The 12,958-nt window shown below is 44.7% G+C and overlaps 1 protein-coding gene across 1 annotated transcript in view; it reads right to left on the minus strand.

The window, feature by feature from the left end:
- grm8b (glutamate receptor, metabotropic 8b) overlaps positions 1-12,958 on the minus strand; it is a 103,298-nt gene that overhangs the window by 63,592 nt on the left and 26,748 nt on the right. The window contains exon 3 of the mRNA XM_076732851.1: positions 2,138-2,354. Coding sequence (XP_076588966.1) covers positions 2,138-2,354 — 217 coding nt within the window. The remainder of the gene's footprint in view (positions 1-2,137; positions 2,355-12,958) is intronic.

The following is a 12,958-nucleotide window of genomic DNA, read 5'->3' on the forward strand; positions in this document are numbered from 1 at the left end:
CTACGCTTTAACCCCTAAATGCACGACCATAAATCAAAGTTTATGCATAAATCAAACGCCTTAATGTCCTTGGTATCTGTAGAAGGTGTCTGATTTGTTTGATGGATGGAGAACTGGGTGTGTTATGCTACTAGCGGCTAATGTAGCCTCGAGCTGCTGACCTGCAGAGACGAGGAGGGGGCGACAGAGTTCATTTCTTTCTCCACACATTCATTTTACTCTTAAAGTTTTCAGACCCAAGCGAGGCAGATTCACACAGCTCCTCCTGAAGGCTTTACACACCACTTGTGACAGCAGCAGCGAGACCAGCAAACAGACTACGATGTGCAAAACGTGTGGAACAACGCTGCCTTTAAACAGCACAGTGAGGCTTCTTCGCACCAGCAGTTTAAAAAGTCACCGTAATGAGTCTCCTTCTGTTGGGCAGACATAAAACGTGAGGTAATTTAATCAAGATTACTGTATACTCCACCAAGAAGCGCTTTCCCAAAATCTGCTCATTAGAAGCTCATCAGCTATCAGCTCTAATTAATACATCCTCCGCTCACGGTGACTCTGTGAACTGTGCAGCCTGTGTTTCCTGCAGCAGCTGAGCGGCCTCACACTATCAGAACGCACTCCTGTTGGTATAAATACATCTTTGAGCTGCTAATGAAGCCATTTCCACGAGCAGCAGTGAGTGTGTGTGTGTGTGTGTGTGGACATGCATTACTCATAGTGTGTGGACATAAATCTCTTTACGCTGTCACAGCATGGGGACAAAATCTAATTTATCGATACTGTAAATCGTTCAGTTTTAGGGTGAAGACTCAGGTTAAGGTCAGGGTCAGACTGATGGTTACGGTAAGTCTCCAGGAAATGAATGCAAGTCCATGTAATGTTCCCAAAAGTGATGGAAGCGTGCCTGTGTGTGTGTGTGTGTGTGTGTGTGTGTGTGTGTGTGTGTGTGTGTGTGTGTGTGTGCGCAGAGACATCAGCAGCAGAGATGAAAGCTCACTGATCCCACAGAGGAGCCACAGCTGCTCTCTGCACAGCGTCTCGTTATTAATCTGAAGCCCTTAAACGCCTCGATCACAGCCATTCTTCACGATTACCGCTTCTGCCGCCATTTACACACAGATTACAGCGGTGTTGCAGGCGCAGGTAACTATGTTGGCATTACAGCAGCTTACAGTGACGGAGAGGACAAGAGAGCGTGGCGGGCAGGCGATGAAAAATCCGATTTCGTTTTGCATGTTGTTGCGTTTCTGTTTTTTAAACTGTAAGCTCACGTGAGTAACTCAGCTCAGAGTTGCTGGTTGGAAGAGGAAACATGAGCTGCAACATGATGCTCATCAGAGCTCAGGTAAGTGCGTTATATACGTGTGGCCGACGAATTGAATGCAGAATTGATTTTTCCTAATAACCCATTAATGAATGTAAATTACAGCATGTAACTGATCTGTTCTGGACACATTTTAGGCAAAGTGATGGAATTATGTTCCATTTAAAGCAGCTAGTAACTGAATCTGTTTCCCTCTGACATGCAGTGGAGTCGAAGTACGACATGGAGGAACTCCAGTAAAGAACAAGTATCTCAGATCTGCACATTCGCAGTGGATCATTTGAGCAAATGGACTTCCTGTCTTTAAAGTTCCATTGTTCTTCGTTTGGTGCCCCATCAGAGCCTGAACCTGGACTCAAACAGCACACACACATACACACGGCTGATCTGAACATACATGTTACCGCTGATGAATTTCAACACGCCTCGTACGGTCTAATTAATGTCGCAGCTCGACCGGCTGCGATAACGTTTTAATCAGCGAGAGCCGGCTCTGATTGCCTCACGGTGACCAGCCGAGGAGAACAACATCGTCGACCTGTGCTGTAATTAAATCAAGAGTCAATTACACGACCTCTCCTCCTGCTCGCTCGTCAACACGCATCGAGCAGGAGTACGGCCACTTCAGCAACCGGCAGCTTAAAAACCTCAGCGGCCGTTCACTCGGCCGGTCCTGCATCACTCTGCAGTCTGTCATGTCGGGAGATATTTGAGCATTTACGGGTTTTAACTCGTCTCAGGTGACTTTCACAGTGGAACTAACTCACATCTCACTGATGTTGTGGCGAACATCCAGCTCTCGAGGCTTCTTACCTGACTCTCTGGAGATCTGGACGAAGGCCTCGACGCCGCTCTCGCCGTAGTTTCCCTCGGAGGCGAGCGTGGACACATAGTTCCAGCCCATCGCGGTGACGATGTCCAGCATGGCCTGAGCCTGGTAGGAGTCTGGAGGGACCACGCGGGAGAAGAAGTCGTAGCGCGTGTTGTCGCTGAGCTCCGGAGCCGTCGAGGCATAGCTGATCTGAGGAATCTGTGGAGACACGGAGGGTCGAGCGTTAGCGTCACAGCAGCCATGTTTACGCACTGATTCAAGGTCAAACAACAGCAACACATCGGACCCATCAGACTGTGGTGCCTCATTTAGAAGACGACACAAAAACACAGAAGAGTCTGACATAGAAAACAGTCGTCCAATGAGTCAGTGACCCTGAACGCTTCCTGCACACGTTTCACTTTAAAAGCCTACAAAGAGGGAGAGTATTCAGATCCACGTGTGAATATATGAATGCGGAAATACTCGATTACAGGCAGAAAACTGAGCCAGTGTGTTTTAAAAAACATTCGCTTCAGTCAAAACGTGTTTGCCGTAAAAATCATTTATAGAAGGGAAGCTGAAAACCAGCCAGAGGAAGAAAAAACATCTTCGCTTTGGAAAAGCACTTTTTCTTTTTGCATTCTTAGAATTACTGTTTGTTGACCGTCTGAAGTCTGACACCCAACCTGGAGGCAGGGAGGTTGGAAACATCACCAGCAGCTGCTTGCTGAAGTGTCTTCACTCTGATTCTTCAGTGTTGTTCAGCGTCGCTCTCAAACATCCTGCAGTGTATTTGTGAGATTTAAACAGCTCGAGTTTGAACCTTAAATCCTGACCTTCTTCGGCTTCCTGTTGTTCAGTTTCTTGTCAGAGTCGAGTTAGCGAGCTGTGCTGTGTGAATTAGAGAGGCGGATCAGGTCATAGATCCTGCAGCAGACAGGCCGACGGGCCCGGCGGGGCTGGATAATGGTCCTTTAGAGAAGGATTGAAGGGCTGATTGATTTCGCTTCAGTCAGAGGCCGGCGTGTTGGACCGAGCGCCGCCGGACGCCTCATCAGGATTCACAGAGGAGGAGGGAAGACGGACGGCCTGAGGGCCTGACAGCAATACAAATGTCACTCAGCCAAACTCGCTCAGCGACAGGCGGCAAATTAAAGGCCTGTACTGTAAATACAAGCCTGCGCCAGAGCTGACGTTATCGGAGCGCTGCAGGCCGAACCGCCGGAGAGGAGCTCAGGTTTATTCCTGCTGCGCTGAACACAAAGAGTACGTCTGAGTCCTTCCAGGTTAGACTTTAAACGCTTCAGAACGACGCCTAAGTGTTCTCTGATTGGACGCCTTTTCTACAGGAAACACATAATAACGTGTACTTGTATTTCACTTTACTTCTTTGTTTTAATTCGTGCGTTTTAAGTCGTCCACTCATGACTCCCTTATGAGATCCTCAGAAACTGCTCTTACAGTTTTCAACTGGACGTATCACCTGATTCGGCAGAAAATAAAGTCAAACATGTTATTTGGAGACAGACTAAAGCTACAAAAACAGCGGTGAAATAATGGGGTCAGGGAAGTATTGCAATATTAATTACTGCATTCAGGCAAAAAGCATGTAAGCACCAGCCTGCTGCTCTGCATCTCAAGCTGCTTCTGTCACAGCGCTGACAGGTAGATCAGACGTCCAGGAGATTCACAGAGGTGACCCAGAGGTGAACTATGATATAACACACACACACACACACACACACACACACACACACACACACACAGGGTTAAGGCTAAAATAAGTGCAGCTGCATGAGAAAATAATGGGGACCCTGCATTAGCATTAATGATGCATTGTGGGCTGAACAAACAGCTGCATCCGTTATTGAAGCTCCGTCAGCTGCGGCAGCGTTTTCACACGTCGGCTCCTCGAATCAACACGCAGCTGTTTCTCAGCGTTTCAGCCCATTTCATGTGAATCATGTGAAGAACATCGGTACCTGTATTCAGGACAGATCTGACCACCCTGTGATTTGTCAAGTGAACGAGGACTCTGTCATTTCATTGATCCAGTCTGACCCATCGAATCCCAATTGGCCGTGACTGGAAAACCTCCAGCAGCTGGCTGCGTTCTCTGCAGCGTGACGCATCGCAGCATCACCACAGATTAAAAAAAAACATTAGGAGTTGAGCTTTGTGCGTAAGAAAACTGACATAATAACGGCTGTGATGCGCTTTGTGAAATGATTAGTCACACAGAGTTCCAAATGTGTTTTCAAAGAAATCGAGACTGAGATGGAGAAACCAAACTTGTGCCCTGCTGGCGGCTCCTGAAGGAGTCCCCGCCACGACCGGAGGACTGTAATTTTAATTAGAAGCCTTAATTGGACACCCTGCCGATCAGCCCGCCTCCAGCTCACGTCTCCATCCTCACAACAACGAATGGCCAGCTCAAAAACATCACTGTGGATGACACCGAGGGCAGTGAGGGCTTTTACTTTGCCAGCCACTGCTCAACTCTGCCGCTTTTATTTTGAAAAACGGACAGAAGCGTCTCTTTTCTGCAGGTCTTGAGCCAAAATTCACTCTTCTCACTGAATTCATGTTAGATTTTGGACTTCAATTCAAGACTGAAAACAAAAACAACTCACAAAAGCTTTATTTAAAATCCTGGTGGTCTCAAAATTTCCAAAGATACTGAATCTCTGGACCACCAAAACACAGCAGATCTGTGTGGAAACTGACCTCACGGAGTCATTTCAGCATAAAAAAAACATTTCGTGGAACCCTTAAAAAAATAATCAGAAATATTAGAATAAATCACGACACACATCGAGCTCTAAAACGTCAGATCTGAGCAGCGAAGAAGAGATTCAACCTTTTAATTAATTCACAGAAACGTGGATTAATTCACGTTTTCTTCTGCCACTTTCTGTGCTACGTTTGGATGAGACCTGGCTCACGAGAAATGACCTGAACGACGTTCAGGCGGCTAAACGCAGTTTAGATCGACTTTGTGAAGTGTCAGATTAGCGAACATGGAGATCAGGCTGAAGCTGGATTTACGGGGAGATAAACTCGACGTCTCAGCGGACCTCCACACTGAAGGGTGTTCTGGGTAATGGCAGCAGGCAGAGGCTCAAACAACCTCCCACATCTCAACACAACCTGTGAATCTGCAAGCTGATTGGCTGATTCACCTCCAGTCCAGAGAAAAAAATGAAATGTTACAGAAGGTGTTAATATGAAAGAGTATAAAAGGAAAGAAACGTCTCCAAATGACCAAAGTGCACATCTGACGACGTCCACCAGCCCTGAGACGTCCTTACGCTCTTCTGTCTTTATTACGGATGAACAACGTGTAAATTTGGAGATTGTTTGCAACGTGGAGGTGCCCGAAGGGTCTCGGTAAACGCTCTGCACAGTCAGGAGGGACCAGGACGCCGGCCTGCCGTGAAGCGACAGCAGCAGCTGATGGACGTGTCATCTCCCGGCAGGCGAGCGGCGTGCTGATAGATGGCGTCCTGACAGCACTCATTAGCCTCCACACCAGACCTTTACTTTGAGACCCGGTGAGCCGCATCAGGCCTGGTCTCACGCCGAGGACAGGTTTCTGCGTGGGGACGTGTTTGCACACCTTTACCTCTGAGGACGTTCGCAGGTTTCTGCCGTCTCAGTGCGTTTGCTGCGACAGTGACTGATGCTCATCATCCTGCGACAGCCTCAAGCTTTCTGCCCGGCTGAACGATGAAAGAGGAAATCCATCTGAGGTGACAGCACACGTCCATCGTGGTTCCCTCCGCGCTCTGATTGTCTTATTTAAAGTTAAGCTCTATTTACTGTCATCTGTCTCCTTCCTGGACAAGAAACAGCTTCGCCCTGGAGGTGAAATCCTGCGACTCCTGCTGTCACGGCTCTGTTTCTCGAACGTTTCTCTCTCGCTGAGATCAAATTCAATTCACTAAGAAGTCAGAATGACTCACTGCCGCGCTGAAAAGCTCCTGCTGCAAACAAAATAACAACGACCAGATTTTGGTTTTCTTTTTTAATTAAACATGTAAAAACTGCAAAATAAAGATGTGTCATTTATGCTCTCTGGGTCTCTGATTTCCCAGTGATTCTCTAGAAGGAGCTTATTCCGTACTGTGTCACCTCCAAGTACATTTACTGATTTCTGACCCAGGATCAGTCAAAAATACATGCTTTGTGTTTATGAAGCACCTCAGAGTCAGAAATCAGCCCTAAGCTGCAGTGACACATGTTAAGTGCTGCCTTTAAGAGCAGCAGGTCACCACTTTATCAACACTGTTAATATTTCATATTTGGGAGAGCTCAGAGGATTCTTAGCCTGTTGGGAGTCACCAGAGATGGAGGTCATGATGCTGAATCAAACACATCGCTTCGTTTCTGACTGACTTTGTGCAAGATGCTAAAGATCGTCCATGATTTCTCTCCAACAACTGAGGCCGTTCTGTTTTTTGGCAGAAAATGCAGCTTTGCATCAGTGAAGATTCTGTCACAATCAATAACTTCAGCAATAATAAATGAAACTGATCACACTGACAGAGCGTCAGATAATTCACAAATGGCTCTTTGTGATGTTCTGGAAAAACGAGCTGCATTCATGCCAATCATGGCTTCATTCATTCATTTGAAACTGACGATGGCTGATGGATATTTGAGGTGTTGTTATGGTGTGTTTCCCAACACTGGATGATATTACAGTATTAACCTCGAACTTAAATTCAATGTCCTTTCTATGCAACAGCATTTCTCAAGTGCAATCCAACATGTGACAATAATCAATAAAGTCTTATCTTTTCTGTAAAGACATGTAAGTTAACAGGTGCAGCTGAAGTTTGATTGGACAGTGGAAGAAAATATTCAGCATGCAGCATCATGACTGTGTGAAAGACATGATGACACATCTACATTTATCGTAAAAGTCTTTTATACAGCAGACTATAAAAGCAATTATGGAAATATCAGGATGAGTTCGAAGCTTTCTATTCACTCCACGGCAAAGCTAATCAATTTTGTCCACAAACCTCGATAAGCAGTTTGTCAAATGGTTAGTTCAGGTATTTTCTTTTCTTTCTGGACGTTTCACAGCTTCCCCTGAACTCATCGCCACACATTGATAATTGATTCAAATATTAAATAAAATCAAAAGCAGGTACGTGTTAACTAAAGCAGCAGACCTGTTTCTCAGGTGTTACCTCATACATGACTAATCCAAGCAGAGGAGCATTTTTCACTGAGTGACCCCATCACCTTTCCTACAGCACCACCCTCAGGACAAGCCTTTCCCTCCGCTGTTGGCTGGATATCGGCACAGAATCAGCCTGATTCGGTTAAAAATAGACTCATCAAACTATTTTAAAAGGCTTTCAGTACAAATCACAGCCTCAACTGTGAACACGTTCTACAGTTGTAAAATTCTGAGATAAAGAAAATAAAACTGTGCCAATTATAATAATTACACTGATAAACAGCCATGAAAATGTAGGCTAATGGAAGGCGGGGAATATTAATGATTTATGTCACGGGACGACAAAATCCCTGCTGCTCCAAATTCAGTCAAGTTTCAATGCTTTAAAGTCAAATTTTCCAAATCTAAGGGTGGATACAACATTAAGTCAACGGCTGAGGGAAAAAAGGAAAGTCTGAAGCTCTTAAGAGGAAATCAGATCCTCAGAGGCGTCTGATTTAAGAGGTGAAAACACACTTCCTGTAATGCAGCCTGACATCAGCCGGGGTCACGCGTCTGATGGAGGAAACAAGGTGAGCTGAAGTTCAGGTGTGATTAGAGAGAAGCTCAAACAAGACCCGACCCTCCGTCAACATCAGATGAGGGAAATAAACTTCTGTTTGTGTTATTATCCCTGTCTGAAGAGACTGGAGGCGTCTCTGAACTGTTTCAGACGGCACAGAAACTCCTGAGCGTCTGCAGTCAGATCACAGTTCAGACTAAACTCAGTTCAAGTTTCAGCAGCACAAACTCTGAAAGTCCAAGTGCAGACAGTTACATGTCAGCCATGTTTTAATAAGGCTGCCAGCTGACTGAACGGGTGATCCCGTATTCTTAGAGGAGAACAAGCAACAGTCACGAAGGCAACAACACATGAAATCCCTCATTAGGCTAGCAGCTATGCGCCGCAGACGCACACACCCACACAAACAAACAAACAAACAAACAAACAAACAAAAACGCTTCAGTATTCATTTGGAAAGTCGCTAACTTTACAGCTAGAAGGCCTGAACCGCTCCAACACGGCGCCAGCGGGCTGGAGGAGAAGTTACGGTTGTTTATTTTTCTTCCGGTATATTGACACAAACGCGACGTTCACGTTAACGCTCATATACGCACCGCTCGAAAGCTAAGACTCTCCAGAATCGATCCGCGCAAACCATGAAACGCAATCACAACATGAGGTTCAATAAACGCCAACAGCAGACAAACAACCGTTTACAACATGGACGCAACTCACCCATCAGGTCTCTTGGTGATTCAGAGTGAAAACACCCCGACCAAAACGGACTGGTTACGTCGACAGAAGTCCAGAAAACCCACTGCAGTGAAAATATTTAGTCCAAAACATGATAATAATCCACAGAAAGTTGTTTTCTCCTGTCAAATTATCAAGCGACGTCCTCTCTTCTGTGCTTTCTCTCACAACCAGAGACATACACAGCCAGCCGCCATATTGTCTCCAATTACTTCGTAGAGTCTCCTGTTGCACGTGAGACCTCACTTGACCAATCACGATCTGCCATATTTAGCCTAGCAACCAGAGAAGCCAATAAGAGTCTATATTGCTCAAAGGAACTTCTCTTCCATTGAGCCAATCGTAACCAATTTTGCAGATGACTGACGCTTTGAATGGCCAATGAAAATCTGAATATGCCGATATGCCACTTCAGTGGATTATTTACTGCTCAGTCACCTCAAATCAAGGATTTCAGTGTAAATAGTGACATTAAACACAGTTCCAAGTCATAAATGTAGTAAATGGCCCCAATACAAACATACATGCACAAAATATGAGTATACATACCTTAAATGTGGATATCATGCCCAAAATTTAAATGTAGATATTTATGTAGATAGATATCTAGTAAATTACCTGTTTTTTAGGGAGAACGCCTAAATATATCATTAAAGAAAACATGAAAATATTCAGTTTCTGTGGCATTGTTATTAGTTTGTATTGAACTTGGACTAAGGTAAGGCATCATGCTGTGGTCCCATTGTGTTTTCCAGCTAATAAGGCCCAGACATAGTCATCTACAAGCATCGATTTGAAAAAGAAATGGCAGAAAAAAGATATTGAGGCAGAAAAAAAGCCTTTCTACTTCAGGGTGTTCAAACTAATATTACTCAATGCCAGCAGCACTTACAGTGACTCTGACTGTTACCTTTGAAAAGAGACCAAAACCGTGCATGAACTCCACGTGGTTCAACAACAGCTATCAGTTTACTTTGGGTCTGCCTTGATAGGCTGCAGATACAGCTGGACTGGTATGGGGTTTATTATTTCTATTGCATCCAAGATTCTGTGCTATTGCCACTAGGGGGGCTGCAGACCTGGCGGCCCCCCACCCCTTCCCTCGGCTATGTATTCAGGTCTTTATTGCTAACAAATCCCAAAACTTTTTTGTATTTACATGTCCAGAGAGAATTTGAACCTATAACCTCACGTAGGGATGTCAGTTTCAGTGAATTTGTGCTGTGCTTTGTCTTGATAAGCTGACAACCATTAGCAGTCACCAACAACTCTGATTTGGCTGAAATAAAAAGAGTATTTTCACATTTAATTCTGGAAATGATTTTCATTATGACTGGCGAGTTATTTTCCTTAAACAAAACATAATTACTAGATAACAAAATCTCTGCTCCCAGTCAGCACTGATGAAGTGACGGATAGTTGTGATGTTGCGTCGGTGGTCGGAGTTAGCTTGTGTGCGCTGGCTAGCTTCACTTTGAGCTCATCTTTCTTCTCAAAGTGTTTTAAATGCACTCAGTCATAGTAACTCTCAGGCTCAAGGTACCAAACTAGCTCTTTGAATCTTTTGTCCTCTACCACACAGATTGGCAACGGAGGGTCAACCTGATGTCTCCCAGAAAGTACACTTATATTCTACTCCTTTGGAGCATCAAATACATTTTGGGCCCATCCACTCATCATCACTAAGCATCCAGGAAGCATTCGAGATGGATTTAACTGTGATTGCTCACAACACCTCAGCACCTGGTTTTGACGGATTCCAGCCAAATGTTAAAAGGTGTAAATGAACATGAAGTATGTGACAGAAACAGCTTCTGAAGAGACGAAACATCAGATCCCTGTGAGGGGATGAGGAGGCTCATGAAACCAACAGATGCCATATTTCCATCATGTTTTCCATATTGTTTTCCACTATCTGAGGTTTGACTGTTGCTGCTTTGATGATCTTCTGCAATGACACAACGTTACTTGTAGTTCATAAACACGATTCATGCATGTGTTTCTTTATGGATAGTGTTTAGCTAACTGGACTGTTATCATTGTAATTCAAGTTATTCTTCTTCTTCTTCTTCTTCTAAGACTCCTTCTGGACTGCAGTGGATCTGACTCTGATTTACATGTTGCCAGGAGAGACCAATACAATCAGATCATGATCTGGCCTATGGGGACAGATACAGCGTCTGTGGATGCGTGTAGATTGTGTGTCTTAAAATCTTATCTGGATTTCAAACAAGACACTAGAAATCCAAAGTATAAAGGTTCATGAGCTTCATCCGATACAACACAGAGAATAATTAGATCTGGAGTTCAGATAACAACGTCCAACCTATTGTTTATGTGCAGTGTACCATTTCAGAACATCCACCATCATCGTATGTGCAAAATGTTCACTGATAATGTATTTAATTTGTTTTTCGACATTCTCCCATGAAATGTTTCTAAGATCTGTTTAAAAAAGCCAAATAACTCCCTTTTGTTGTCTAAGGCAAACCACAGGCAGGACGCATCATCCAGGCCGCACATTTCCCTCAAACTGTATTTGGCAAAACAAATTAGATATAAAGACAGTTTCTAGGAGACCAGCTTGGACCATCAGCTGATCAGAATGCAAATCAGAATCATGTTTCCACCGACTGAAAGATCTGAAATATCGGCATCATTCCATCACATGGAGATATTTGACATGTCCGCTGCATAATTTAGACTCATTCCCCCAAATTCAGCCTGACAGATTTAGAATATTCAGAAACTTTTGGATCTCCACTCGAATTTAAAATAGAGTTTGTAAAGATGTTGAAAAGTCTGAAATAAATATCAGAGCGAACATTCTGGTTTTCTCCTCAAAGACAGCCAGAAAACAGTTGACTGAACTGTCCTCCTGCCGACTCTCTGAGCTCCGTCCAGTGCCGTCTCGGGCCCGTCTGAAGACACCGTGTGACGTGTCCGTCCTGCTGCTGACTCAGTGGTCACAGCCAGCTGGTCCTGACGCAGCCGGCTGGCTTTTTGGCCTCCAAAAACCAGCAGGCACCAGCCCTCACCTGGTGTCAGCAGTGAGGAGCTGGAGCCTCTTAAAACTGCAAATGATGCCCGGTCTCAGCTGGCTGGTCAGCGTCCAGCCTGCCCGCTGCGGACACAAACAAACACACCATCCTCTCAACATCTCAGACCCAACTTCTCCCTTCAGATTCTGTCCTTGTCCTGCCGAAGACGCCGAGCACTCATCTCATTTCCGCCCTGTGGGGATTATGTAAAGTGCTCAGCTTTAAGCACGGTCCTTCAGTTCAGAAACACTGTCTCCACTCGTGTTCAGCGCATCAGCTCAGTGGAGTGTGGAGAGGAGCTGCTGCATTATGGATATACAGTCAGATGTGGAAGCATGTACGTGGGTGTTTTACGCCCTCAGACGGTGTTGAATGCAGTGGTGTTTGAGGAGACGTGAACCCGAGCAGGAGACTGTGTGTGAACAGCTGTTGTGCAGATTGTCCTCACTGTGTTAACGCACTCGATCTATTTGGATTTTGGAGATATTTAGCTCTCTGAAGGTATTCAAACTAGAGATCTGCATCGAAATCTGAACCTAATCTGAACCAGACCTCTGGACAACCTACCAAAATACAAAGTGCATGAATTTTCATGAGAAAAGGGAACAGAGGAAACTCAGAAGCAGTAAATAAGAGTCCAGGATCATCAGACTGGATCCAAACTGCAGGATATAAGAGGTGCCATGAAGACCTCTGATCCAAACCGACATGACAGAACTAAAACCAGACACACAGGAATCAACACGTCCTCCAAATTAACACCACTTCTGTTCAGCTTTGGTTTAAGAACAACAACATTGTGGTTTGGGCTCATGTTACGACTTTGTTAAGAATAAGAGACCTTTGTAATCATGGTTACAACCACTTGGTTAAGCTGCCTCCCTCTGTGATAGTTTGTCTAACTATTTTCAGATCTGCATAATAAATGGTCTTTTTTGTCCTAAATTGTCTGACTGACTGGCAGGTTGTCTGACTCCTAAAGGGTCGATCCATTAAATGGTTAAAGTGGAGACTGTTTTGCTCTCGTGGTCAGTTTTTCTCACAGCGTGTTGAGTCGACAGGGAATAACCAACAGAAACAGTCTCTCTGACAGCAGCTGACAGCGGAAAGAAGCTCCAGCAGCCTTTTCTGCATTGTAAGTATATTTTTACATATTTTTTTATTTGGGCTGTCCCACTTTAACACACCAGGCCTCAGACGCTGACTGACCCGCTTGCTGCTGTGAAGCCTGAAACACTTTTTCATTTATTCAGATGATTCTGATGATCGGACAGAGGACAGAATGTTG

This window comes from Chaetodon auriga, chromosome 6, assembly GCF_051107435.1.
Source record: "Chaetodon auriga isolate fChaAug3 chromosome 6, fChaAug3.hap1, whole genome shotgun sequence".
Lineage (NCBI taxonomy): Eukaryota > Metazoa > Chordata > Actinopteri > Chaetodontiformes > Chaetodontidae > Chaetodon > Chaetodon auriga.